The sequence below is a fragment of the Argiope bruennichi genome, chromosome 6 (genome assembly GCF_947563725.1).
Source record: "Argiope bruennichi chromosome 6, qqArgBrue1.1, whole genome shotgun sequence".
In the NCBI taxonomy this organism is placed as follows: Eukaryota; Metazoa; Arthropoda; class Arachnida; order Araneae; family Araneidae; genus Argiope; species Argiope bruennichi.
This window is the reverse complement of record NC_079156.1, coordinates 107,281,699-107,309,405: the sequence shown is the minus strand read 5'-3', so window position 1 is coordinate 107,309,405 and position 27,707 is coordinate 107,281,699. Positions and strand designations below refer to the sequence as shown.

Sequence of the window (27,707 nt, the reverse complement as noted above, 5' to 3'; positions counted from 1 at the left end):
TATCATTGCTATTATTAAGAGCAATCTTTTAAAAAAAATAAGGATAAAAGAATGGATATTAAAAATGATCGTGCTACAATGTTTCAGAATAGATGTTTTAATTTTCTGTAACATTTTTTGATAATTTTTGCATCGCATTTTTTTTTTTGATAAATTGGTTGCAAACATGTCAATCAATTATTTACCCTTTGAAAACGCAATCAGTTGGTTCCTATTCTTCTAAATGTGATATAAACCCCATACATGAGATAATATTGTTAATTAATCCTTCAAACCGATGCTTATCTTTATCTTCGAGCCCTTTATCTTTTTGTATAAGAACAAAACCATGATCTACAAATCTCAGTTAACGCCGAGTGAGACTTCAATGTTAGGGCCAACATGATGGCAGGGCAAGACTTAATTGATCCCTTTTGGGTCACAGTGTTTCTGGGAATAATCACCGTTTTATTCCTTTATTGGTAAGAAAATCATTTTTACACCCTTTTATTTATCTTGATTTTTTTAAGGATTTGTAAGGATCAAACTTTGTATTTTATTTTTTACTTCTTGATTTTTTTTCTCTTTATTTCTCTTGAATTTTGAAATTCTGTATAGTTGTGTGTTCCCGATGATATTAGAATATTTTAATGTTACCAAAAATTAATTGTTCAATTAAATATTTAATTTTATATAATTTTGATTTATTACGATAAGCGCCTATCTAGCAGTGAATTTGAGAAAAATTGATTACAAGATTTTGTATAGCTATTGTAATTAGGATTCAGAAGTTAAAAGATTAAAAAGGGGAAAATAGGAAATATAATATTTAAAAATAATATTTTTATTACTCGATTAAAAAAGGAAAATCATTTTTATTTCAAAGTAATATGTAGGCTAAATAAAAAATCATAAAAATAGAAAAAAGTAAATATAATATTTAAAAAGAATTTGTATATGTATTTAAGCAAATTAAGCTCTTTATTAACAAACGTCTCTTCCATTTGATTCTTCGTAGTTTGTCTTTTTTTCCCCTTCAATTTTATTAGTTCTCTTTTGACCATACTCGTCCATCGTAACTAAAACCACAGCAGACCCTCCCTCTACTTAGTGAATGGAATAATCTGAATCACGGAATCGTCACAAAAATTAAGACGGGAACTGCGATGAACCCTTTTAAACCCTAATAGCTCATGTGCCTCTCCCTTATGCAGATATACAATCCGTTATCAAAGTGAAGGTTACTCGAACCCATACCATTACTGACCTATTAAGGAAACGAGAATTAGTATCATATCGAAAGCTGAGATGACCAATTGTGAGAATTCGCTGATTACGAATCTTTCAATGGAGATAGAAAAACACTAGTAAGATTAAAGTTTAAAATACGTTTTTGAAATAAATTCAGAAGATGCCGTAACTTTGCTATCTTAATGGATGAGTCGATGTTGCTATCCGCTACAGAATGTTAAGTGAAAGCAACAGGTCGCTGTGCTTTGAACAATGAAATTCACTGGATGAATATTTGCTATCATCATAAGCTATGAAAGTGTTTAGGGTGTTCCCAAAATTAAGCACTAATGAGTAATGATAAATGAAAACAGATGTTGAAGTGTCAAAGACGATTAGTTTGATCATTACAGTGTGAATGAGTTATAATAATGAAAAGTATGTTAAATGAAAAACAGATGTTAAAGTGCCAGAAATGATTTGATTGGTTACACGGACACGTTGCAACAAGGATTTGAGATATTGGATCATTACTATATGGATGAACTATATTTGCTTTTATCAACATATCTCAGCAATAACCAACCGATGGCATCTTAAAATGTGAATTAAGAGAAGAAATAAAGATACAATGGTTTAACAAATGGTATATGTTCAAAAATGGGAGAGTGACTTATGACCTGATTCCTAACCCAGAAGCAAAAATAAGAAAATACCATCCACTTAGAATCTAAATTATATCAGAACATGGGAGATTTCCTGCATTCTTCCAAAGATTTGGAAGAATACGGGAAAATAAATGCTTCTATTGAAGAATTAGAACTGTTTATCATTATTTAAAGGAATGCATAGAAGACTCGGAATAAAGAAACAATCTAAACATTGAAAATAATGACTTAAGTACAGTAAGTACTGATGGCGCCAGAAAATCTCAAGACAATGAAAAACATGATGTTAAAAATTGATGTTTTTTTACCAACTATTTGGAAGTTTCACGCTGTTTGCCTTTCTATGTTGTGGAACGAGAATTTGGAGAAATATTGAGAATTTTGACGAGATTTCCTTAAAATGGTGGCCTGGTCCTCGTTTAACAGGATAATAGGTGTACGAGAAGATAAGGAGGAAGATCAGAGATGGACCTCTTTGTGCCTGGGATCAACCGCCTCGAAAAGGATGTCTGTTCAGTGAATTGGCCGGTGTTATTAACAGATTTTGATAGAGACAGCAATCGACCACAAAGAATCTTTTGGTACTGCTTCGTTCAATGGTGGCACACAACAAGAATAAGCTACCCGCCGATTTAAAGAATAAAAAAAAACTATTTCATCTCTGCAATATTAAATCGTCGTGTATCAAAAACTACATCTATTGCATTTTGATATAACAGCTGCAACTATTTACAATATGTAAAATTTTGTGACAATACACAAAAGTAACATGCCATACTAGAGAGCAGATATGATTAAACTATGTAAACATTTTTGGGTCAAAATGCTGCGACAAATTGAAATTCAAAGTGAGAAAAGGGTTGCTTTTCAAGTCAACCAATCAGTTATGTACTCAGTGAGTTTTCTTGTGTCTCTCGATGAATCGTCTTGACCTGCATTTGTCTTGCTTGTTGCTTCATTTCCTGTCTTATTTTTACTTTTTATTGATTTTTTTCGTATTTTTTGATCATTGAACTCTCAGAGTTAGTAAGTATCCAATGATCATCGAGTCTCAAAGGAGAAAAATAAGAAAATACGATTTAAAAAAAAAAAAAAGAGAGAAATTTGATCTTCATAAATAAGTTTAACGAGTGCTCTGCAGCTCTCTAGCATGCCTTATGCATTTTAGAATAATGTAGCGGTTTCTGTAGTGGACTGTATACGAATGTGTAATTATTTTTATCAGTAATGTCCTGTTTTGAGATTGTAGGTATTCTACCCGAAACTTTGATTACTGGAAAAAAAGAGGAATCCCCTATGTTAAGCCTACTGTACCTTTCTTTGGATCAACATTTTCTGCTTTATATAAGGTATGTTCATTTTTTTTATTATTTATAATAATATGCTTCTGTTATTGTTGTTTCTAATGGCACTTGTCATAGACAAGCCCACTGACTTTAGAAGTCAGTGATTTCAAGCTAAGGGTGCTTCTGTTTTTTTCTTCAGAAGCGCCATCTGGGGCCAAGAGTAAGACTTAGCCGCACACACACACATCACAACCCTTTTTACGGGGCGGACTTCATTCATGCATTTCATTCACAGATCGTAATTTAGACCTGAATTAGAGAACGATCACCCCTGATCTGGCGCCCCCAGTGGTATCACTCTCGACATGAGGGGCTTTGTGACCACGACAGATTTATACGTGCGCCAGCCATCACACACAAGGAGAGTCTTCGGCCGACGGGGTTCGAACTCGCAACCAAGGGACGCGAATCCAACACCCTATCAACCAGGCTATCCCGACCATATGCTTCTGTAAACAATCCAATCAAAAAGGAAATAAAAATCCGATCTACTATTTCTGGTGGGCCGCGATGGCCTGGTGGTAAGGTCTCGGCTCTTGAGCCGTAGTGTTTCAGGTTCGAGACCCGATTCCACCGAAGAACCATCGTGTAAGGGGGTCTGTTGCACGTTAAATCCGTCAAGGCCAAACGTCCTCCCGCTGGTGGGGCGTGGTGTGGAGAGGGGGGTGCCAGCTCAGGTGTCGTCCTCGTCATCTGACCGCCGTTCAAAATGACAAGGTCCGTCCCAAAATAGCCCTAGTGTTGCTTAAAACGGGACGTTAATATAACTAACTAACTACTATTTCTGATTAATTGATGAAATTAAGAAATTAAAACTGTTTTCAAAGTCACTCCAACAAAAGATAGTTTTCTGTGCTGAAAATAAAACAACAAACAAATGAACAAAAAACGCTATTGAGCTAATAAGTCCAAATTTAGTATACATACGTAACAGAAGATTGGTTCTTGATTTTGTTATAGGAGGAAGATTTAAAAAAATAGATATAAATAAGAAAATGCATATTGCTATAGAAAAAAATATTTATTCTAACATAATGGTAAACACTAATCTTCCAATACAAGATATCCTTTGACGAAGTTCGGATCATAGAGTCATGTTGTTTTGGTGACAATTTCAAGTTAATGGTGACGCAGTTGCAGAAGAGTCGTCTCGGCTCTTGGTGCTTTTGGGATGTATAGGATCGTATAATTCAATTTCTTTAATAACGGCATATGCAGTTTATCAAGAATTTTTGTCAACAATTTTTTGTGAAATTGGTTGATGGTGGAGAATTTTGGGGAATGTTATTATTTCGGACAAAATGCAGAATGTTACTAATTTGATTCACAATCTTATTTGAAATGTTCTTAAGTTCTGCACCATAGTTTTGTAAATAAGAAGTTTATTATTACTTGAAAGCTTTGAATCTGGACTACATACGAGCCTCAGTTTGATTTTTGCTCCTTTGTGTAATTTTTTTGAATATTAGATATTCATCAAGGGTGAAATCAATATAAATTGTTTCGTTGCTCCAGGGCATGCTCTTTATGAATGTCTTTGAAAAAGAAAAATATTGTATTGTATTTCCAAATGAATACGTTTGGCACTTACTCATTTTAATTTGGAATTTCCATAGGACAAGCCATTTTTACTTTCATGTATACGTAATATAGAGAAAGTATAGCATTCGTCAAAATATTCAAACTCGATATTTTGACGAATCTCCATGTTTCAGATCACCCTGAATTCTTTTTTTTTTACTAAAACATTTATAAAACCCCCGTGAATCACAAATTATCACACGGGGCTTACAGAAGTAAGTATGCAACACATTACATAAAGAAAAAGAAGAAAATTTAATAATTTTAATTTTTTTAAAAATTTAAATAATAAAATTTAATTTTTTAATTAATTATCCTGAATTTGAAAAACACATTTTTGGAAAATGCACCCTTGTCTGTATGTGACAAAGCTAACTCAAAAAGGGCTTTGAGCTAGACGGATGAAGTTTGGTGTACGGTCTTTACATCATATTTGCAGATTTCTATCAAATATTGAGTAAAATCTGTTCAGAGAAAGTCTGTCTATTCGGCTGTTCGAATGTAAGTTAAAACAATAACTGAAAATAGAAAAAAGCGAGACAGAAAAAACTTGGTATACACAGATTTAACATCTGTACTGTTGACACCTATCAAATTTTAAGTTAAAACTAACTACGGATTGACTGGCTGTCGGTCCGTACTTTTAAAAACATGTAAACGCAGTGACTTAATCAATTATGGTATGGGATTTTGTGACAATAAGTGAAGTTTTGCGACAAATCTTTGTTTCAATTGGCTGTGAAAAACTCTCCAGGTGCGACACGATAGATTCAGTAAAAATGCTAAATTCATGTCAGAAGTAATTATTCTGTAACTATTGTACGCCAATGTCATGCAAAGCATTCTCTGGCGGCATGACAAGTTTGTTAGAGAATATGCTAGAAAGTTTTGCAAAAATCACTCCCGCTGGTTTAAAAAAAAAATAGCATTTTGTTAGTTTTTCATTTATAATATTTAAATTTTCCCTAGCTCCAAGTATGGCTATATCATCAGCAAAAGGACTGAACTTGGTTTTTCTGTATTTTTTGGGACATCGTTAATCGAGATATTAAAGCAAATATGATCGAATTTGGAGTCTTAAATAACACCAGTATGAGTATTTCTTAATGTTAATAGCAAGTTTTCAACCTGCACCATAAATCATCGTGTTTAAATGCAAAGGTTTTAATGTTCAGCATATAGATACCTTCAACCAATTAAAATTCCTAATCGAGACCGAGATTTTACTACTTCAGCACCTAGTTCAGATTCGCCAGAAAAAAATTCCTAAAAGAAAAATATTCTTTTGAAATTTCGAAGCTTTTTCATACATTTGTTGCCACTGGCTCAGAACTTTTTCTGTGGCATTTTGGCAAACTGGCATTTTGGTGATCACATGGTGCTCACTCGGCGAAGCAGGATAATTCGTGGTTATCAGATATTCACAAATAAATTTGGTATTTTTTAATATTTCTTTACACAAATCATGAAATGTAAAATTTTAACTCTTAATAAACGCATTGTTTGTTTTGTTCTTTCTAGCCTTTCCACGAAATAGAATTGGAAAGATATCGGAAATATGGACCTCTATATGGGTAAGTAAAATTTTTCTCGAAATTATTCTTATTATAAATACTATATTACGTTGAAGAGTTGTGTGATATTCTGAAATTTAAAACATTCTTACGATTATATGTATTGTACTGAAAATATTTTTCTTCATGGATGGTGCAAAATGTTTTCATTGAAAAGTATTCTTTGAATTACAGATGGATTCTTTTGGTTTGTTTAGCGTTGACAGTGAAATGATCACTTCATTTAATTATTGCCATCATCATTAAATAAATTTAAAAAATTCAATTTGATACATTGAGAGAACTGTCAGATTATGTCGAAATTTTTATGTTTAGTCTACGGAATATCTGTTAAGATATTTTACTGCTTAATACTCATTTTGAACAAACTATGATTTTTGTTTTCATATTAATTATTATTGCATAAGACTATATTTTTTTGGTTTCTGAGATTTAATTTATTATTTTCGTATTATTATTATTATTTAGCTTTTTATAAAATAATAGCTTTCAGATATTATTTTATAAATATTCTGCAACTACTTTTTTTTCCTTGATAAATATATGTAACTTTGTGCACTGATCTAATACTAATCTGTATGTATTTCTTCCAATAATATGTTTTTGATACTTTCTTAAAAGTTGACCTATCATTTAAATTCAAATATTTATAGATATTTTTTAAACATTTTATGTTCTCATAGTTAACATCGGGTTAATTTAATTATTTAAAAAAGTTATTTTTTTAAAATTTTAAAATATTTTAAATTAAGGGCTAAAATATAGGCTAATTTAACTATTTAAAGTTTTAAGATTTTGATTGAAGAATCGAAAGCACATTGTTTTGGAGCGCTCTCTTGAATACGTAAAAGTTTTATTATATTAACCGTTTCAATCAACTACAATTTCCAGACATTTTGATGATAACACGTTTCCCCAGTTTTCCAGAATCGACAGTACATCGTTTTGTAGCGATCTTTTGAATACATAAAAGTTTTATTACATTAATCATTTCAATCAACAATTTTCTGACTTCAAATATGAATGTTCTTCGCTATTTAAGTGGATTATACGTCTTGATTTGTAAATGATATAATGTTTTGATTCAGTGAAAAATCCACAGAATATTTGAAACATTAATATATTTCTCTTACTTTTTATAAATAAATCGTAGTTATTTATAAATGACTTATTTTGTAAATATAGAAATTTGATCATTTAATGCACATACAAAACAAGTATTTAAATAGTTAATTAAAAATAGATTATACTAATATTACTTTCAAAAGAATTTGGAATCATATTTCTAAAAAACATATAAGAAGAGTTAAAAGCTATATCGCTTAGTTTTACTAAATCACAATCTATTTAGCCTTGAGTAGCAAGCCATTACTTTTTTTTTGTATAGAAACAGAAAGCATTTTTTATTTTAACCTTCAAAATAAAAGTATCAAAAGAGTGATTGTAGATAACAATCGATCAAAATAAAAACAATATAAACGCATAGCTGAATGAAATGACATTTTTTAAAAAAACGTGTTATGTATAAACAATATAATCTTATCAAAAAAAGGGTTACAAAAAGATAAAAAATTCAAACCATTTGTTTCTAGTCTAAAACACCTACCACATGTGCTGATAACCTAGTAGCTCAGTTAATAATACTCTTATCATCAAAACTATAGAATTCAAATAAATTTGTGAATTCACCGAATTTGATGGAAAACGTTCAAATCATGAATTCATCCATCGCAATGGTATGAGCACAAAATGCAGACCTACATTTTTAACTTGATAATGTTTAAAGACATACTATCTATAAATTGTATGAAAACATGTAAATAGAGCAGATTAGTAAACATCCAGACTGAAATTGCCCAGGAACTGTTTTTTTAAATAATAGGCGCTGATTATAAAAGCTTTTTTTTTTTTTAAATTGCAGTTAAAAATTAATCAAAATTTTATTCTATTTTTCCATAACTTCGGAAAATATTATTGCATATATGCCATTTTTTGGCTATTTTAATATTCATACAGAAAAAGCAATAGCAATTAATAATTGAACTTTTGAAAAGTTTTTCAAAAATTGCAGCTAAAAATCAATCAGAATTTTATTATATTTCTAAATAATTTAGAACATATTATTGCACTGATGCCATATTTTTGGTTACTTTAATATTCAAACTAAAAAAGCAATAGCAATTGATTGAATTTTGATTCCATAAAATAACTTCGTCCATATTACACATCATTTCCACGTTATAAAATATTTTTTTTGAGCTGGTTATCTTTGATATAGTTAAAAATAAAGTTTAAAAAATATAATAAAGACGGACGATTCATTTCTAAAATGTTATTAGGCTATGATATTTCGGAATAGATATTCGTATCTCTTTTAATTATTTATATTTTTAATTTTTTTTGTATATGAAAGAAAGGAAAGACATTATAAATATTACAAAGGAAAGATATTAAAATTATCACTAAAATTGAATGAAAAATAAAAATTTGAACTAAATGCATCTAGAGGAAATTTGTTTGTTCGGGATAATAAATAGTTTCAAATGTGGAAAACTAGATAAATTAAATTTTGCACATGGGTGTTGGAGAGGTTCGATAATGATGACGGACCTTTTTTGTATTTTAAAGATTTTATTGGTTCTCCGCTTTCGGGAGTTGGTTTGAGCTTTGCCTTTCGGCGTGCTGCTTCGTCGATGATGTTACAAAGACTGACGGTTTTTTACATATACCGCTAGAGGGCGTTACAAGTGAGAGGCGGGGCAACATGCTTACGTAACAGGTGTAGAACCTATAATGTTGTAGTTGTTTCTAATGGCACTTGTCATATACAAGCCCCTGACTTTAGAATTAAAGCCAAAGGCACGTCTCTTATTTTTTCAGTAGAGCCATCTAGGGCCAAGAGTACTACTTAGCTACACACACGTCACAACCCTTTTTACAGGATGGTCTTCAATCATGCATTTCATTCACAGATCGTAATTTAGACCTGAATCAGAGGACGATCACCCCTGATTCAGTATCCCCAGTAGTATTACTCTCAAGGGGAATTTGTGTCCACGACAGATTTATTCGTGCGCTAGCCACCACACACACGGAGAGTCTTCAGCCAGTGGGGTTCGAACTCTCAACCCAAGGGACACGAATCCAACGCCATACAAACCCGGTTATTCCGTATAAAGTTTTGTACAAGATCTATAAAAAAGTTGATCGTCTGTTGGTCTGTATTTTCTCGTGCATTTAAACGCGATAATCCCAAAATGCAGCGACTTCAATTAATGATAATTGGTATCTTGTCTTGTGACTACAATTACAGTTTTTTGTCAAATTTTGATTTCATTTGGCCGGAAAATAGTTGACCGATATTGCATTTCCTGGTATTTGTGTGCTAATATGTCAACGATTAATCGCCAATAGCGCTGGATTCACGTCAAAGATCGAATTTTCGTAATTAATATTCGTCTATGGCATACAGTTAATATACAAGCAGTTTTCTTTATTATACCACGAAATAACACAACTCTCTTGTGTAAAAATAAAAAATAAAAACCTAAGCTCTCCTATCATTCACGCCTTTTCCAGTGTTTACAATTTTACACACACACACACACACACACACACACATACACACACACACACACACACACACACACACACACACAGAGAGAGAGAGAGAGAGAGAGAGAGAGCACCTTTATCAGAGAGTATTCGAGAAAATTTCGCGGAGACAACTACTGCTAATTTTATTTCTAGTGCACAAGAAAATCTTGATAGAAACAGAAAATGCTGATTTCATTTTAAGTTTTAAGGTTTTCAGAAGTTATTTTTACCTATTCTCGACTGTAATATTTTTATCGCCTAATCATCACAGAAACAACCAATCTTATAAAATTTTGACACGTGACACAATACACGTGATGTAACAGTTATATGAAAATCATAATAGCTCAAGTCATCTGATATCTTATTGCACGCAATCTGACGTCAAGCTATGATGTCACTTTTTTCTGTTTTTGCAAGATGCATAAAGAATTCCAAATTGAGATCTGCACACGTATGAGCATGAATTGACTCTAGTGCATGGAAATTGCATTCGGTTTTGGAGCCTGTTCTTGGTTACGAACATTTTTGCAGCATGCATGGAATCATAAATTTATCCGCTTATTTCGGCTGTGTAATATAATGAAATCCTTGCACGTTTCGTAATAAATAGCCTGTTCGCGTAGATAATCTTCTCACATACGAAGTATAGAGAAAAATTATAATCGTCAAAAAATTTGAGCTCGATATTGCGAGGAGTCTCTACGTTTCAGATCTCCCTGTGTTCGAAAAACATATTTTTGGCATTATGTTTGATCTTATGTCTATCTGCGAACTCTATAATTCAAAGCTTTGAGCTGGAGGATTAAAATTTAGCATGTGGACTTAAAAGCAAATTTGTAGATTTTTGACAAATTTAGAACAAAATCCATTCAGAGGAAGTTAGTTTATCTGGATATTCAGATACAAGCAAACTCAATTACTATAAAACGTGAGGAGCTGGGTAGAGAAAACTTGGTACACCAGTTAAGGATCTAAAATATAGAATCTTATATAATTGTATACCTGATTTGTTAAAAGGATGGGAGTTTGTACTTTTACGTGTATGTAAATACAATGAAATTTGGTACAGGATTTTGTGAAGGCATCTGTAGTTCCGTGTCACATTTTGTTGCCAATTGGTCGAAGAAAGGCGTCTAAAATATATATTCGCTTGATAGATTCGAGAAAAATGCTAGATTCATATCAAAGAGCTTTATTTTGTAACTATTGTTCTTCAATTACGTGTAAAGCATTTGTGGCATTGCCCAAGTTTACAATTTTATTCGGAAGAGGAAAGAAATGAGAACTTTAATATGGAATATGCGAGAAAGTTTCGGGGCGACTCTTCTTGCTTGTTCATGGATTGAACAGAATCCTTTCTACTAGTAATAAAAGGGAATGTGTTTTTGTTTGCACATTGATCTTTTGATGATTCATTAATACAGATACAACAGAAGGGATCTAAAATTAACTATGGATATTCAAATAACCGCATCTGATATGTAAGACTACACGTTCAGGCGTGTTGTAATTAATATCTTTAATAGGTAGGCACACTACGATTGCCCATTCCGATTGCTTTCATACCTCCTCCCTATTTGCTTTTGAAGGCTGTCCCTCATAGAAGGCTCTGACGCCAATTGAAATGCGGTAACGGCTTATAGAGGATCGGTATGAGCGAGGATAGAACCTGGGACTTTGTGGTTCATAACCGAGTAACAAGACCACAATACAAAAGCAATTGCCCATGTTTCGTAGCTGTTAACTGGCTTATAAGCTTCAACACATACTCTCTCTCCAGTTAGTCGAACGACATGGCTGTTGAGTGGTGATGTTTTAGCTGTTGAGTCTAATGCGTCTGTACCCATTTGGGTAGCGCCAAGCGTTATGGCGAGCGTGTGTGGGTGAGTGGTTGTTGCGTCAAGTGAGTCTAACGACTTTGGGTAGCTGTGGGTAGATGGCACCACAACAGCTGTACGAAGGTTGAAGATTCATCGTCCGAAGTCACCAATGTAGCTGTTTGGTATGAGCGAGGATAGAATCTGGGACCTTGTAATTCGCAGCTGAGTAACAAGACCACAATACAAAAGCAACTGCACGTGTAGCTATTAACTGGTTTATAACACCACAGACTCATCAGGTCTATACAGGCGGTAACCTTTGGTCTATATAGATGAAATCTAGTATACGATTTTGTCATAACAATTTTAAAGAGACAACCTTGGCCCTTTTTTATGCCAACATGTGAATACGATAATTCATAAGCGTAATAAGTTAAATAAAATTTGGTGCATGGTATTAAAACCAAAGGCGTAAACCTATGGCAAATATTGGATCCGATTGGTTGAAAGGAGATTTCCAAAATGCATTCTCAACTCTTCATTATATTTCAAAGTACAAAACTCATCAAATTGTTTTAATTTTTTGGGAAAATCGAAGGGTGAATAACTTCGCTGATTCATTTCAAATTCAGATATGATGTCTTAATATCGATTACTTAACTTTACTAATCAACTTATAACGATAATTAATTACTTAATGTAAATTATTATCTTATAAAAATAACGATTTATCAAAATTAGTAGTCATCTTATAAAAATAATTAATTACATACTAGTATTAATAATCATCTATAAGTAATAATAATCAATTATTTAACATTAATAGTCATCTAACAGTAATAAAAATCAATTACATAGCGCGTGATAATCATCTTACAATAATAACAATAATCAGTTACGTAATGTTAATAATCATCTTACAATAATAACAATAAGCAGTTACGTAATGTTAATAATCATCTTACATTAATAATAATAAATTACTTAATACTCATCTTATAACAGTCATAATGAATATGTACCATTCCGTTGCCATCTTACAACAATAATAATTAATTACTTAATATCAATAATCATATAATCATAATCATCTTGACATCAATCACATTGTTTTAACATTCAGTAATAGCATCCATTATTTGACCTCTCACCCTTGGAAATTTTATATTTGCAGACACTTCGAAGGCAACAGACCTGCATTATCAGTCGCGGACCTCAAATTGATTCGAGAAGTTGTGGTGAAAGAGTTCTCATCGTTCGCCGACAGGAGAGTAAGTATCCTTAATCTTCTAGCATATTTAATTCTAATCGTCTATAATTTGAATTTTTTTCTCCATCTATTCATTATTCTATCAACCGAATGGTAAAATATCGTCTGCAATTCGAATTAATTTAATTTAATTTAATTTTTTTAAGCATTTAAAAGTTAGTTTTAGAAGAATTTTATTTAATTCGAATATCAATAATCATATAATCATCTTAAATTCAATCATATTGTTTCAACATTCAGTTATCGCATTCATTCATTCAGTTCAGTTCAGTCTCCAATCTACTACCAATTTAGGAGTAAAATATCGTATGCAATTCGATTTTATTTTATTTAATTCGAAGTTTTTTTTATTAATTTTAGAAGAAATATAGAAAAAATTTATTCAGAACATCAGTAGTCCATACAATCGAATTTATTTTATTTAATTCAGAGTAATAATTTGATAATTAACTGTAAAATTGTGATAATTTAACTGTAAGTTCAGTGGTCGAAAATAAATATTTTTTAATGGTTCTTAACTTACTTTATTGTTGTACAATGTATTAAAACATAAAAAAAAGCAACGATTTCTCATGTTTTGAAAAGCTTTGAAACATTTAGATATAAATTGATAATTAAGATTGATAGTTAATAGAATTTTAAAGCTTCATTACGTTGTTTTTGTATTTAAAGCTCCGAATGCTGTTTATTAAAGCTGCTTGGTATTTATTGAAATTATTATTTTCAAAATTATCAGAATTTTTTACTTTGATATTTTTTATTAAAATTGCTGATTATTTATTAAATGTGTATTATTTTTTCCAAAATTCTAAATATTTAAATTTTTACCTTCCTTGCCATTTTTAATTTAAAAATATATCATTTCGAATTTCTGGATAAATTAAATTGACATTCTACTCCTGTCAGCTTTGAATTATCCAAAAGCCATTGTACTCTGTTTTTAAGAAAGAATCTAAAACCTGGAATTTGATTTTCATTTTTATTGAATTCTTTTATTATTTTCATTACAGGACTTTTTGTCTGGCAACGTGATCGTCGACTCAATGCTGTTTTCGCTGCGAGGCGAGCACTGGAAGCGAGTGAGAAGTATTGTCTCTCCGACGTTTACTACCGGGAAAATCAGAAGGGTAATGCCAACTTTTTAATCTTAATTTAAAGCAACATGAAAACAATAAACATTGGAAAGTTAAAAGTTACATCGAACTTTCAAGTTTTTACTTTATATTATTCAAAAAATTCGATATCGAGATTATGACATAACTAAACGCATCCAAAAAACACATTTTTACAATTGTGTCTGTCTTTCTGTGAACGCTATAAATTAAAAACGTTTTGAATTATTCAGAAAAATGTTAGTATATATCTGTAATCCAAATTTTCTGCTTTATATCAAATTTTGACTGGAATATGTTCAAAAGTTCATCCATCCAGTTGGCCGAGTACAAATTAACTAGATAACTACAAAACGAAGAAAACTAGATTTATGAAATTCAATGCACAAATTCAACGTCTAACGTGTAGTTATCTATCAAATTTGGAACGTCGAGAAGTTGGCCATCTGTCAGTCTCCATTTTCACAAGCATGTAAATGCGATATCACAAAAACTTAATTGTGTGAAATTTGGCTTGTGATTTTGTACATATGATTTCATGATTTGTAATTCTATGTCAAATTTGTTTCAATCTGCCAGAAAAAAGACGTAGAAAATATACTTTCGGTTTCTCGTACCTTTATCCTCGATTAATCGCCAAAGATAGTACGGTAGATTCCTTAAAAATCTTGCATTTACACTAAAGATCAATCATACAGATTCATATTGTAAGCTAACGGTATACAGTTAATACACATGCAATAGTTTCTGAAATACATTATATTTGTATGCAAATAAAAATCTGTGGTTTGAGATTTTAGCGATAAGATGCGCGAGGGATAAAACCTGGGACCTTGTGGTTCACAGTCCAGTAACTTAACTAGGATACAAAAGCATACGCTCTTGTAGCGTAGTTGTTAACTGGATTATATGCTATTCACCACAAGATCTTCAAGGCTTTACCCAAATTATCCAGTTTTTTTTTGGGAGGGAAGTTGAAAATATTTTTATTGCAAGTATAAGGGAAACTTCCGAAGAGGACTACTCCTCCTGGTTTCTCAACATCATATAAATATAATTGGTAATTGCATTGTTAAATGACATGTGTAGAGATACAGAAATCTGAAGCAAATTTAAAAAGAAATAATTCGCAAATGAAAGGAGATAAAAAGATGCTGTTTGCACAAAAGTGCTGAAAATTAAAGTAAAAAAAAATAATACAAAATCAGAATTTATTTATAATGTAGTTTATGGTTTAAACCACTGAATGATTATGCAGTTGGCATTGTGATGGATTATTTATGATAAGACAACGAGAAAAGAAATGGTACTTTTTCATTAGCGGGCAACAAAGAAAAGTCGCTAAATAATGTAGAATTCCGCCAAATTTCTTACGCCAAAATTCGCGTTTGGTTCACAATCCGTTAGCCTGGCGCAAGTAAAAAATCGCCAAATAATGTAGAATTCCGCGAAATTCGCGTTTGGTTCACAGATGGAGACATTTACGCCCGGCTAACGGAAAAGTACCAAAGAAATGATCTACATATGTTATTTATATCATTTTCCACTCGAAAACGCAGATGACAGATAAAGCACCAGACTCTACACAACATTAAACGCCATTAGACCATTTCGTGAAATGGAAACCTGAAAATGTAACAAACATGATCTGCAGAAATACTGTTTAATGCTGCTTTTTTTTTTTTTTTTTTTTTTTTTTTTAATCTTCTGGAAGTTGTGCCACTGAATGGGAAACGATGAACTGAACATTTGTTCTACGGAGGAGCCATTTGAATTTGGGTTCTTATTTGGCAGTTGTGTTCCTGAGAAGAGAATGATGCATTGAACATTTGTCTCAAGTTACTCCACTAAATCGTTTATGTTGTACAAATCATATTGCAACAAAGTAATGGAGAAACATACGAATTTGATTTCTCATCTGACAGATTTTGAAAGGAGGACGACGTACTGAATATTTGTGTCTAGTTACTTCACTTAATGTCTTATTTGCGTAAAGTAAACCTCTGCCAAATATAGAACCATTTGAGATCAATCTCTCGTCGGACAGCTGTCTTCCAGAATGGAACTTTTAATGGCGACATTGAACATTTGACATGAATAACTCCTTGAAAATATCTTGTATAAAGCATATATCTGTCAAACATAGAACCATCAGGTACTTTAAGTTGTAACTTAAGTTATGAATAAATTCTAGTCTCGTATAGCCGACATACTGAACGTTTGTTTCTAGTTAATTCCATTCAGTGCCTTATATGTATCTCTGGTAGTTTATATAATCTCTGACAGCTGTCTTCCAGAATGAACTTCCAGTGGTGGCATATTGAACAGTTGGCACGAGTTACTCCCTTGAATACTCCATATATCTGTCGAACATAGAATCAGTTAGTGATTTAAATTGTAAATTAAGTTAACGATAAATTTTCGTCTCGTTTGCAAATGGTATCTTTCTATCGTCATTCGCTTGCAATTTATTTATTTTTAAAGTTGAATTAGATCTCTAAATCACTTTGTAATACAGAAGTTATATACCGGAAGATCATCCTTGTTTTAAAAAGTTGTAGCACCTCTTTTTCCCCTTGAGCAGAGAGCGCCGCCTTGTGGCGTTTTACAGAATACAAGCAGTTGAACTGGAGACCTGCATCCTGAGGTCGACTTTTTTCCCTATGCGCAACCGTTGTGCTAACGCCGAATGCTTTCGATTGGAAACGGTGGAATCGCTCCAACATACTGTTTTCTTTAACCTAATTTTCTATGTGTGTGAATTAGATAAGTGTTTGTAAATTTTATAGTGTTGCTGTGTTTGTGAACATTAAAAATATTGTATTTAGAACCGGACAGTTCTTTAGAAACCACAACACACCACTATACAGTTACTTATCTCTTATCAATTGCAGATTATTTATGATTGAAATATGAAAATTTAAACGTATTTCAAACCAGCTGGCTGATATTTTAATGGAACAATAATTTTCAATGAAGAGCCCACATTTTCTTTTCTTTGTTGTATTTAGATGGTAAGCATAATAAAAGAATGCAGTCAAACATTAGTGGACAATTTCAAGAAAGTTTCAAGAAGCGGAAGGCCATTTCAAGCAAAAGAGTAAGTAGAAAATTCTAATATTTTAATGTTCTGTTCTGAAATCAGTTTAAGATTCATATAAAGAGAAATACGAGATAAAAACAAATACTTCACCATGTTCTGCAAAATATTCTGATAGTTGTTTATTATTATACATTCGCAGATCATTTTTAGAGGGGTTTTTGCTATCTAACATAAGCTTTTGAATGCCAGTAATCATGATCAAATTGTAAAAATTAACTTTTGAATTAGGCTGTTTTTTCAGATAAATTTTTTCTGAAATTCTATATCTATGTATAACTTAGTGACAGTCAGCTGTAGTATTACATTCAATTGTTATCAGAATAGCAATCTTTACAATATACCAGACATCAGTTTTCAATGCTAAAAGCACTCATACAATGATATGAATAGTTTTAACAGCTTGCTTGCGCTGAAAAAAATGTATTTCTAATTTTATTTTGTATTAACCCTTAACAGGGGAGGTGAAAATTTAGGACTTAACTGGGGAGGTGCGGTCTACGAGACCGCATTTTCTTTACACTCAAACTAAATTTTCTAATGAATGTATTAGTATGAAAATCTGCCAGTATATTCTGCAGATATTTTTTTTTGATATATAAATATATTTTAGAAATTGTTCAAAATGCATTATCATTGAAAAAGTTAATTGCGTTGGAACACACATTTTCTACTCAAATTACATGTTACAACTAATAATAGTCTTGAAAAAACATATTACTTTTTACATTTAAATCATATTTATTTTTCCAGTATACAAAGGTATATAGAAAACAATATAATGGAAAATTCAACAATTATAAAAAAAAAAAATCACAATAGGTAAAATTGAGCCTATTTTTTATCGGCTTACGTGATTTTTGTGGCATGGTTTTCAAGGGCATTTTAAACATACAGGTTAAGTACTAGCATAAGAATCAGCCTATAAATTCGGCAGATATTTCTCTTGATATATTAATATATTTTATTTTTTTAAATACATTATCACTAAGAAAATTAATTATGTTTGAACACACATATCAGAGTCAATCGAATGCAAACTTTCATCGAAAAAATCTTCGGTACAATCATCCGTATCACTAAAATCACTTTCTGCTTCATTTAAAAGTCTCTGGAGCTCTACTTCATAAGATGATCAGCAGATTGGATGATATTTTGAGGACTAAGTTTTAGAGCCACCTGCTAAGCCTTGTGCAATACTGGAACATTAAAAAGGTGGTGCGGTCTGACAGACGTCGCACAAAGAAAAAACTTAAATATTTAAAAAAAAAAAAGCATGCGTAGAAACCGGTTGATAAAGTGCTTGCGAAGTGAAAGTTACGAAACAGGAAGCTACTGGGCCAATTCATTCAATTGAGCTAAAAATAGAATAAGGGTGACCGATAGTCCATCATTAGCGGTCTGACAGATCGCACCTCCCCAGTTAAGGGTTAAAAAAAAGAACCCAGGCTTACACAATTAAATCGCGATTACTTAAAACCATTTGAATTTATATGACCGGAATAGTATCATATTGTAATTTGATTCTTCTGTGACAGAATTCTCATGCAATGAAAATAAAAATTTTAGAGCACATGTTTTTAAGGAATTTTACCGTTTAGAACAACAAAAGAATGGTTCCATTCATGTAAAAGAATTTCAAGAAACTTTGTTTTCTTATTTATATATAAAAAGATCTCATAATTTTTTATGTGGAATATTTTGCAGATGTTGTTGTTGTTTCTAATGGCACTTGTCATAGACAAGTCCACTGAGTTTAGAAGTCAGTGATTTTGAGCCATGGGTGTGTCTCTTGTTTTTTCAGTAACGCCATCTAGGGCCAAGAGTACGGCTCAGCTACACACTTCACAACCCTTCTTAAGGGGCGTATGTATTTATTCACTCATCCACAGATCGTAATTTAGACCTGAATCAGAGAACGATCACCCCTGATCCGGTACTTCCAGTGGTATTACTCTCGACATGGAGACTTTGTGACCAAAACAGATTTATTTGTGCCAGCCACCCCACATACGGAGGATCTTCGATTGGTGGGGTTCGAACTCGCAGTCCTAGGGACTGCGCCCTACCAACTCAACGCCCTACCAACTAGGCTATCCTGGCCTTTTATTTCGCAGATATAATACAATTTATGTTATGCATGCAGTTTTATTTTAGAAATTCTGACAAGATGGATAATTGATTGTTCAGTTCGTAGAGTTACACTGTGAATGGCTTTATACGGACGCCATTCGTTTGTATCTCAAGGTATTTTTAATATGCATTTGAAATTCATTAAACAACAATTTTTGTTTTTAGATTTTATGGTGCTTTCTCTATCGACGTCATTGCCAGTTCTGCGTTTTCAACTAAACTGGATTCGCACAACGACCCAAAGAATAGATTTGTCCAAAGCGCCAAAATAGCATTTTCATCAGATTTCAGTTTCAGATTTGCCATACATCGTAAGTATACAGAGAAAAGTTATTGCGAATTAGATTTAGATTCAAATAACCTTTTTTTTAATTAATGCATATTTACATATCCTTTTACTTATAATAACGTATCCGATTCATGCATCGAATTGCAAAATTTTTGATATTTAGACATGTAAGGAAGTTAAAATAGTTATTAATTTGAAATTCAAAAATTACTGAAACACACTTAAGTACTTACATTCTTGAATGCATTGAAATAACAATTAATGTCCATAATGTGACGTGTAATTTAATTAAAGATAGTACTAAATTTGTAGGTAAGGAAATTAAATACCCATAAAACAGGAATTTAATTTTATTTCTTCATTATTTATTCATGGTTTTGGGAAAATTTTGATGTTTGTGCATCTAATATTTTCATAACTCTTAAGATGAGATGACCATATACACATAAACAATTAGTTTATTAAGGAATAACTAAGTTGGTTTTACTAATAAATCAAGACATTTTAAGCTGAAAACAACAAATTGCTAGGAAAGTGTATCAAATTATTTTGAATTTTTTATTTATATTTGTGTATAGGGATTGCAATACCGGACCAAAATTTCAATACCGGTATTCGGTATTTTTTAGATCTTAATACCGGAATGCCGGTTTTAATATCGGTATTAGAAATTTTAGAAAAAGAAAGAAAACAAGGTGTTTCTTTGTTTTATTTGCCAGTTTTATAAGAGAGTGTAATATCACAAAAAATAATATGGAACTTATAAATTATAACAGTATATAAAGAATCACAAAAAAGTAAAGGAACAACTTATTTATTTAAATCACAAAAAAAGTGTAAATATCACTTTTCAGTCTGTGATACTATTACAAATTTTTGAAATGTGATCTTTAAAAACGTAATGCATCAGTTGTACTGTCATTAAAGCTGAAAAGTAATTTTGTGTAAAAATTACCAGCTGTCGAAACCGCTCTTTCGGCATCTACGTCTACGTTCTTCAGATAGTGATTTGTGCTGTTTTTTCATGATTGCAACATGAAATTTATTGTTGCATTAGCTGTTAATAAATTAAAATCTCTCCCACATAATGCCTCTATAGTCAGTTTTATTGGAAGTAGAGCTGATATAGTTCTGGATATTAAGACGAATTCACTGTCTGAAAAAATTAATTTGCAAGTTTAAGTCGATTATTGCTTTTTGGATTGGATTTCTAAATTTCAAAAACCGTTCCATCATTAGGAGTAAACTGTTCCAACGTGTCTTAGAATATATTATTAACATATATTCTGTTTTATTTTCAGTCAGTATATATTTTTTAATATGGAGTTTTTTGTAGGGGAAAGTTTAAATATCTTAACAATTTTTCGAACATTATAAATTATAGGAAGCAATTCTTGATGGGTTAATATTTCATCCTCATTAGCAATATCTTCTTCTACAATTACATTGTCATTATCTTCATTGTCAAAATCACTCTCACTCTTACTCTCTTCAATGTCGGAATCCGAAGTTTCTATATCCACAATATTTGGAATCTTCTGTTCTTTATTTTTTTGGTATAATACATCTATTACCCCTAATTGAAATCCATGAGCATAGCACAATTGCTGATTTGCACCCATCAACTTACCAGATTTTTTCATAACTGTTGCTCCATTAGTCGTTATAGATACAATATCTTCTTTCTGGGATAATCCATGTTTCGCTAAATAAGATTTAAGCCATTCATTAGCTAATTAATTTCGTCCGTTAGGGAGACATTAAAAACAAAAATGTATACAATTTTGCTATGTTTGCGATCCCTGAACACATAGTGGAGACAATTTTAAAAATTTCTAGTAAATACCGAAAAACCGGTATTTAAACTTGTGAATACCGCTATTACGAAATTGTAAAATGGCTCAAAATACCGGTATTCGGTATCCCGGTATACCGGTATTGCAATCCCTATTTGTGTATCAACAATAAAGAAATTGGACAAAATCAAACATTGTCTTGTTCTTAACACTAATTCAGAATTTCCCAATATCTGGTACACGTAACCTTGAGTACGCGAAAGTAATACTAATAATAGTGGAAAATGTAGTGCAAAAGAGAAAAGAACAATGTCGTCTCTCAAAGATTATGCTTAAAAGTGAAAATTCCGGTATCATTGAGTAGTTATAAAGAAAGAGTATATCTTCCTCGGACAAATATCACAATAAATGTTACACAACTCCAGGCCTGGTATTGTATTTATATTTTTCTAATTTTATAAGTCTATTATAATACTCATTTCCATTAAACAAGACCAACGATTGAAATTATTTCACTATTTCAATTGTTAATGATGAGCGACTAGCAACATAAGTCAATGCCGAATTACTACAATGTAACTTTTATTTGTTTTTTTTTAGAACTAATATTATTATAAAAAATAGAATAAAATATAAGCCAAAACCGAAATCGGCAAATGACAGTACGGTAATTAGAGTCATATGTCTATTAAATTGACCTAAGCAATACACCAATTAATAAAAATTTCTTCGTGCGGAAAAAATTGTTCAAATTGACAATTGTTCAAATGACAGAAGGGAATTTTTTTTTAAAAAAAGTTGATCAAGGGATACGGAAATAAAATAAACGTTTTGCGCTGCAGCTGTAGTTCATTCAATGATTCTGTAAAGAGAGTGATTCTGTTAGATTAACGCACTATTTTGACGCTAACTCTATATAATGAGCCCTTGTATAGCCTTGAGTCAAAATAGCCTTTGTATATACGAGAGCTATTTTCAGATGAACCTATCATTTTTTGAATACTGCATTTTACGGGGGACGTAAATTATCAAAAAAAAACTCGTAAGTTTGATTGATACTATTTGAATATGTCTTTAGAGCTTTTTCCAAGATTGGCAAAAATGCTTGGGATACCTGTCATTTCACCAGAACCAATGAAATTCTTCAAAGACGTGACTCTCCAGATTATCGACCAGAGAAAGAAAACAGGACAGGTAAGTCAGTTGATTTATAACTTTTTGATGGAAAAGTTTTCTTGTAATAGTTATATTGGGTTGAATAATAATTCTAATCGGTTTTCTATCTGTCCAAATTTAATAAAAAATTACGCTGAAGTAGAATGTATCTATAAAATATTTTAAATTGTAGTAAATCCGTAATATTATTTTCCTGCGCAGATAATCTCATAATAAGGAAGAAAGATTTACAATTTTTAATGGATACTATATCAATGATCTCTGTCCTTGGCGACTTTGGGACAAAAATGAAGGTTTTAGAAGATAAAATAATTTTAATAATATCCTTATTAGAATCTCAGAATGTTGATACTAATTAGAAAATTCTATAGGGGCGTATATAAGCTGAGACATACGCACAAACATTACTTCTCACTTTGGAAGGTTGATTAGAGAGTGAACTTTCCAGCTGCTCTGAAAAGTTGAAAAGTTATAAACTTTGATAAAATATTTTTATAAATTTTTTGTTCATATAATGTTACAAAAGATGATCTTAAGTACATATATAAGTATTATAAATGGAAAAAAATTACTATAAAAATATTTTTTTATGTCAAATTTTGCTTTCCTTACTTCTGTATCCTTAATGATTACAAATGTGTGCAGCTGCAAAATATTTGTTTCTACTTCATTGTCACATTAAACGGTTTTTGAATTAAATTTTGGCATATTCACTTTTTACTCTTATGTATCCTTCTCTTGCGATTGAACTACAGACATTTTGAGCCACTAGTTTCACAGCTCTTTCCACTGTTTGCATTTGACAAAGCAGCAGAGGAAAGTCGATAATCGAGTTCGCTATATTATTTGGTTCAGCTTCAGAGGCTTGCTGCATAAAGTCTTTGAGAGAGTCACAGCAAAGTTTTAGCAAGGGAGGTTCAGTTACGTCGTTTTCAAGCCATGAGATCATGTCGATGTAATCTTTTGCATCGAAATTTATCTTTGGAACTTTAAACTTCCTGACTCTGTCTTTACTTTTTGGTCTTGCTTTTAAAACACATCGTAAACCAAGTTCCCTTTGAATTTTACGTTCATTAGCATGGACAAAAGGAAGCAGCAAATTTTCTTTTCTGAAGCAGCAAAAGTAGCCATTTCTTTGAATAATCTGGTCTATAACCTTCTTGAGATCGTCAGACAGATAGTCTGAATATGATATGAAATTTAAAAGATGTTTGGAACCATAAGTACATGAAAGAAAACTTAACATTAACTTAATATTAAACCACATAAGCACCTGGTAGTTTTATCTCTTCTTGTCTATTTGATGGATTTGGTTGGTTTGCCTCTTTTTATAAAGAACGCTGTTGTTCTTCATTATCATTGTCGCCAGTTCTGATGCACTAGTATTTTTTTGTCTGTTCTTGATTAAACTTAACTATTATCTGTAATTCTTTACTCTTTTTTGCTTCTGTCTTCTTCAACGCGCTTGTGGTAGTAATATCAATATGAGCTATAAAAGTTTTCCTGTAAGAGCGTTGATCATTTAGAACCTTTTATTCAATAACTGGCACTTCTTTTTTCTTTTATACAAGTCAGCAATATTAAAATAAACGTCCAGTTTCTTCTCTAAATTCTGTGAGGTTGGAATCAAACTTAACTGAACATTTTCTGCTTTTAGACTTTAATAAATTCCTGTATTTAGCATGATAAGATTTTATCACTTGTGAAATTCTTTTGCTAGAAGTAATGGGAATAGAAGCTCTTGATCATATTTGTTCAATTATGTATGTGTGTGTGTGTCACATATTTCGATAAACTGTCACATATTTCGCTTACAGAAGGATCCTTCTCTGAAGCAATTTTGTGGTTCTGTCTAATATAAAAGTAACACTAGATTCTTAAGTAGTGAATTCAACTTCAAGTAAATCATTAAATTTCTCAAAAGTAAAACACTCCGACATTTGTCTTCACTAATTTATACTAAGCAATTTTAACTTCCAGCAAAGCACACAAGCGCACAAATTAATAAATCCGTTACGTTAATCAGCTACACAATAGACGGAGCGGAGAAGCCAACTCAACTGAACTCGGCAAAGCTACTGATTTGAAACCAGCTCTCCCCTTGTCATCGGACGCAAACAAATCTCCTCAATAATAACCGCTCCGACGACGACTCAGTTTCATGCCAGTGCAATAGTAAAGCTGTTTTTATATTTTTATTCATATGACAACACCTATTTAAAGCTTTAATTGTGGCAGGCAAAAATCATTAAAAAGTTGCAAAAAGTGTGTTTTTATGAAATTTTAAGTCCTTGCGGCACCTCAAGACTTACACCTATATTTCTCATATTTATAATTTATTTTATCTACACTAAAAGGCAACTTTTCAATGCTATTGCAGATTAAAAATCGAAAATTGATTTTTTCGTTCCACCCTAACACACATACCAAATTTGGTAGCTCTAGGTCAAACGATCTAGCCTGTAGAGCGCCAACACACCTACACGCATGCTGGCGCACAAATACGCTCATTCATTTTTATTGTAAGTAAAGATAAAGATACATAGTGTACAAAATTTTTCTTCTATAAATACCGCTAATCAATCGCAACACATTTAATCGCTAGTTCAGCAGCTTGCTTGCTTGCTGTCTAATCCTGTAAAATATTTTACTTGTCGGCGACTCCGACTCCTCTCACACACGACTTCTGACGATCCACACAACTTCACTGCCGCTTGATGGTTGCGTTGACGGGGCGCCTAGCCCCGGCAGGGGCTTATCCCCGGTAAGGAGAGACTTCACAGTGCTTTGCTGTCTATACTTTGCCGTGGCCGTCTTCGACGAAATTTGGAGATGACGAGTGTCAGGACTCATTGTGATTGTCCGATATTAGGGTGAGGGTGGGGGGAGAGGTTACGCTGCCGTTGGGCTTAGTAAGTTTTTACTGCTTGTGAGCTAGAATTGGCTATTGAGATACAGTATAATTTGAGTTTGAAAAAATAAAAGTTAGGAAGAAAAACTAAGGGGCTGAGATAAATTAAAGTAGTATATTACGGGGTCTTCTAGAGTTTGTAGATGGTTTATATTTAGGGATTTTAGCTATTGCTTCATTTTCATTCTTATCCATGTTTTTAAAGAAGTTAGTGGCTAGATTTTTAATGAATTTTTTAAGAGGGGGATAGTCTAGGCATAAGTACATATTTGTATTGGGCATGTAGTATTTCATATTGCAGAAATTTCTAATTAAGTTATTTTGCTGGCGTTCAATAAGTCTAAGATTAGTCTTGGCAGCATATCCCCACACAGGGCAGGCATAAGTTAATACTGGACGCAAGTAGGCAGAGTAAATAAGCATTTTATTTTGTCTACTCATTTTGGAGTTTCGAGAAATTAAGGGATAAAATTTACGAGTTAGGTCTCGAAACTTTTTAGCTGTGTAAATAAAGTGGGGTTTCCAAGTTAATTTACTATCAAGATTAACACCTAAATATTTGCATTCCTTAGACCACGGGACAGTTTGATTTTTAATTTTAACTGGGGAGAAATTCTTTTTACAGTTATTTTTATTAAAAACTATAGCTTCAGTTTTACTAGCATTTATTTCAATTTTCCATTCGACAAACCAGTCCTCAAGAGATTTAATATGTCGGTTTAAAGCTATGGTAATGAAATTTTGATTTTTGTTTCTAGCTAGTATTGCAGTGTCATCAGCGTACATGCACAACATAGTGTTAAATTGCTTGGGGATATCATTAATAAACAAGGAAAATAAAATTGGCCCTAGTTTAGAACCTTGAGGTACACCTGCAAGAATAGGTTTTACTTCCGAAAATTCATTGTTTATCTTGATTTTAAAGGATCTGTAACTGAGGTAAGAAATTATAATTTTGATAAGGTGTGGGGATATGTTGTAATTAATTAGCTTGTATATAAGACCATCTTGCCAAACTCTGTCAAAAGCTTTCTGAATGTCAAGGAAAACCGCTGCAGTTTTTTGTTTATTTTCAAAACCTTCCTCAATGAATTCTACTGCTCTAATTAATTGGTGGGTTGTAGATAGGTTACGGCGAAATCCAAATTGTTCAGGTGATAGTATATTATGTTCTTCTAGGTAATTATTTAATCTATTGAGAATTATCTGTTCAGCAATTTTGCTGACAGAAGAGAGTAGGGATATGGGTCTATAACTGCAGGGATCAGTTGGGTCTTTTCCTGGTTTTAATATGGGGATAACTGCAGCTGTTTTCCATGACATGGGAAAATATCCTAATTTGAGAATGCTATGAATTATATTAATTAACAATTTTAGGTAATTGTCCGGAAGTGTTTTTAACATTTTGTTGTTAATACTGTCAAGGCCAGGGGCTTTTTTGATATTAAGTTTTTTAATATGATCCTTTAATTCATCAGTTGAGGGAGGGGGAATATCAATAAATTTTTGTGGCAATGAGTCGAGAAAGCCTTTGACTGTATTATTTACATTATGTTCTGTGGTGAAATTGCTCAATTCATTAAGTTGAAATTGTTTCTCAAGGCTAGCCGCCAGGCAGTTTGCTTTTTCTTTATCAGTTATTGCAATACTAGCAGGGCCTTTAAGGGCCGGAATTTTTTGTTTTTTACTTTTAAAAGTTTTGACAAGTTTCCGGATTGATCCGTCTTCTGTGTTAACACTTTGTGTATAAATTCATTGCTTTGGATTTTATTGTTGGGTTTTTCAATTTCCTTATTAATTTGGTTCATTAGTCTCTTGAAGACTGGGTCTCTGGTTTTTTGAAAATTTTTCCTGGCAAAGTTCCTGTCCCTGATTAGGTCTCTAATTTTAGGGTCAATAAAATTTTGACTATTTATAATGGGGGTGGAGGCTAGATTTTTTGCATTAATAATTTGCGATTCGACGATGTTTACAAAATGGTCAAGTTTATCTGGGCTTGTAAATTCATCAATGTTTGGGGTTTCTGATTGACTGAGGGTTAATTTAAAATTATTCCAGTTTGTTTTAAATTTATTAAGATTATTGGGCAGGGAATATTTAAAGAAAAAATTTAATAAGATGG

The 27,707-nt window shown here is 32.0% G+C and overlaps 1 protein-coding gene across 1 annotated transcript in view; it reads left to right on the top strand.

Moving 5' to 3' along the window:
• Positions 1-326: 326 nt before the first annotated feature.
• The window catches only part of LOC129971418 (cytochrome P450 3A31-like), a 46,077-nt gene continuing 18,696 nt past the window's right edge, over positions 327-27,707 (top strand). Inside the window, exons 1-8 of the mRNA XM_056085171.1 lie at positions 327-461; positions 3,127-3,226; positions 6,326-6,378; positions 12,973-13,069; positions 14,079-14,195; positions 17,192-17,280; positions 19,579-19,724; positions 22,577-22,692. Of these exons, the coding sequence (XP_055941146.1) occupies positions 382-461; positions 3,127-3,226; positions 6,326-6,378; positions 12,973-13,069; positions 14,079-14,195; positions 17,192-17,280; positions 19,579-19,724; positions 22,577-22,692 (798 nt within the window). The 5' untranslated portion in view covers positions 327-381. The remainder of the gene's footprint in view (positions 462-3,126; positions 3,227-6,325; positions 6,379-12,972; positions 13,070-14,078; positions 14,196-17,191; positions 17,281-19,578; positions 19,725-22,576; positions 22,693-27,707) is intronic.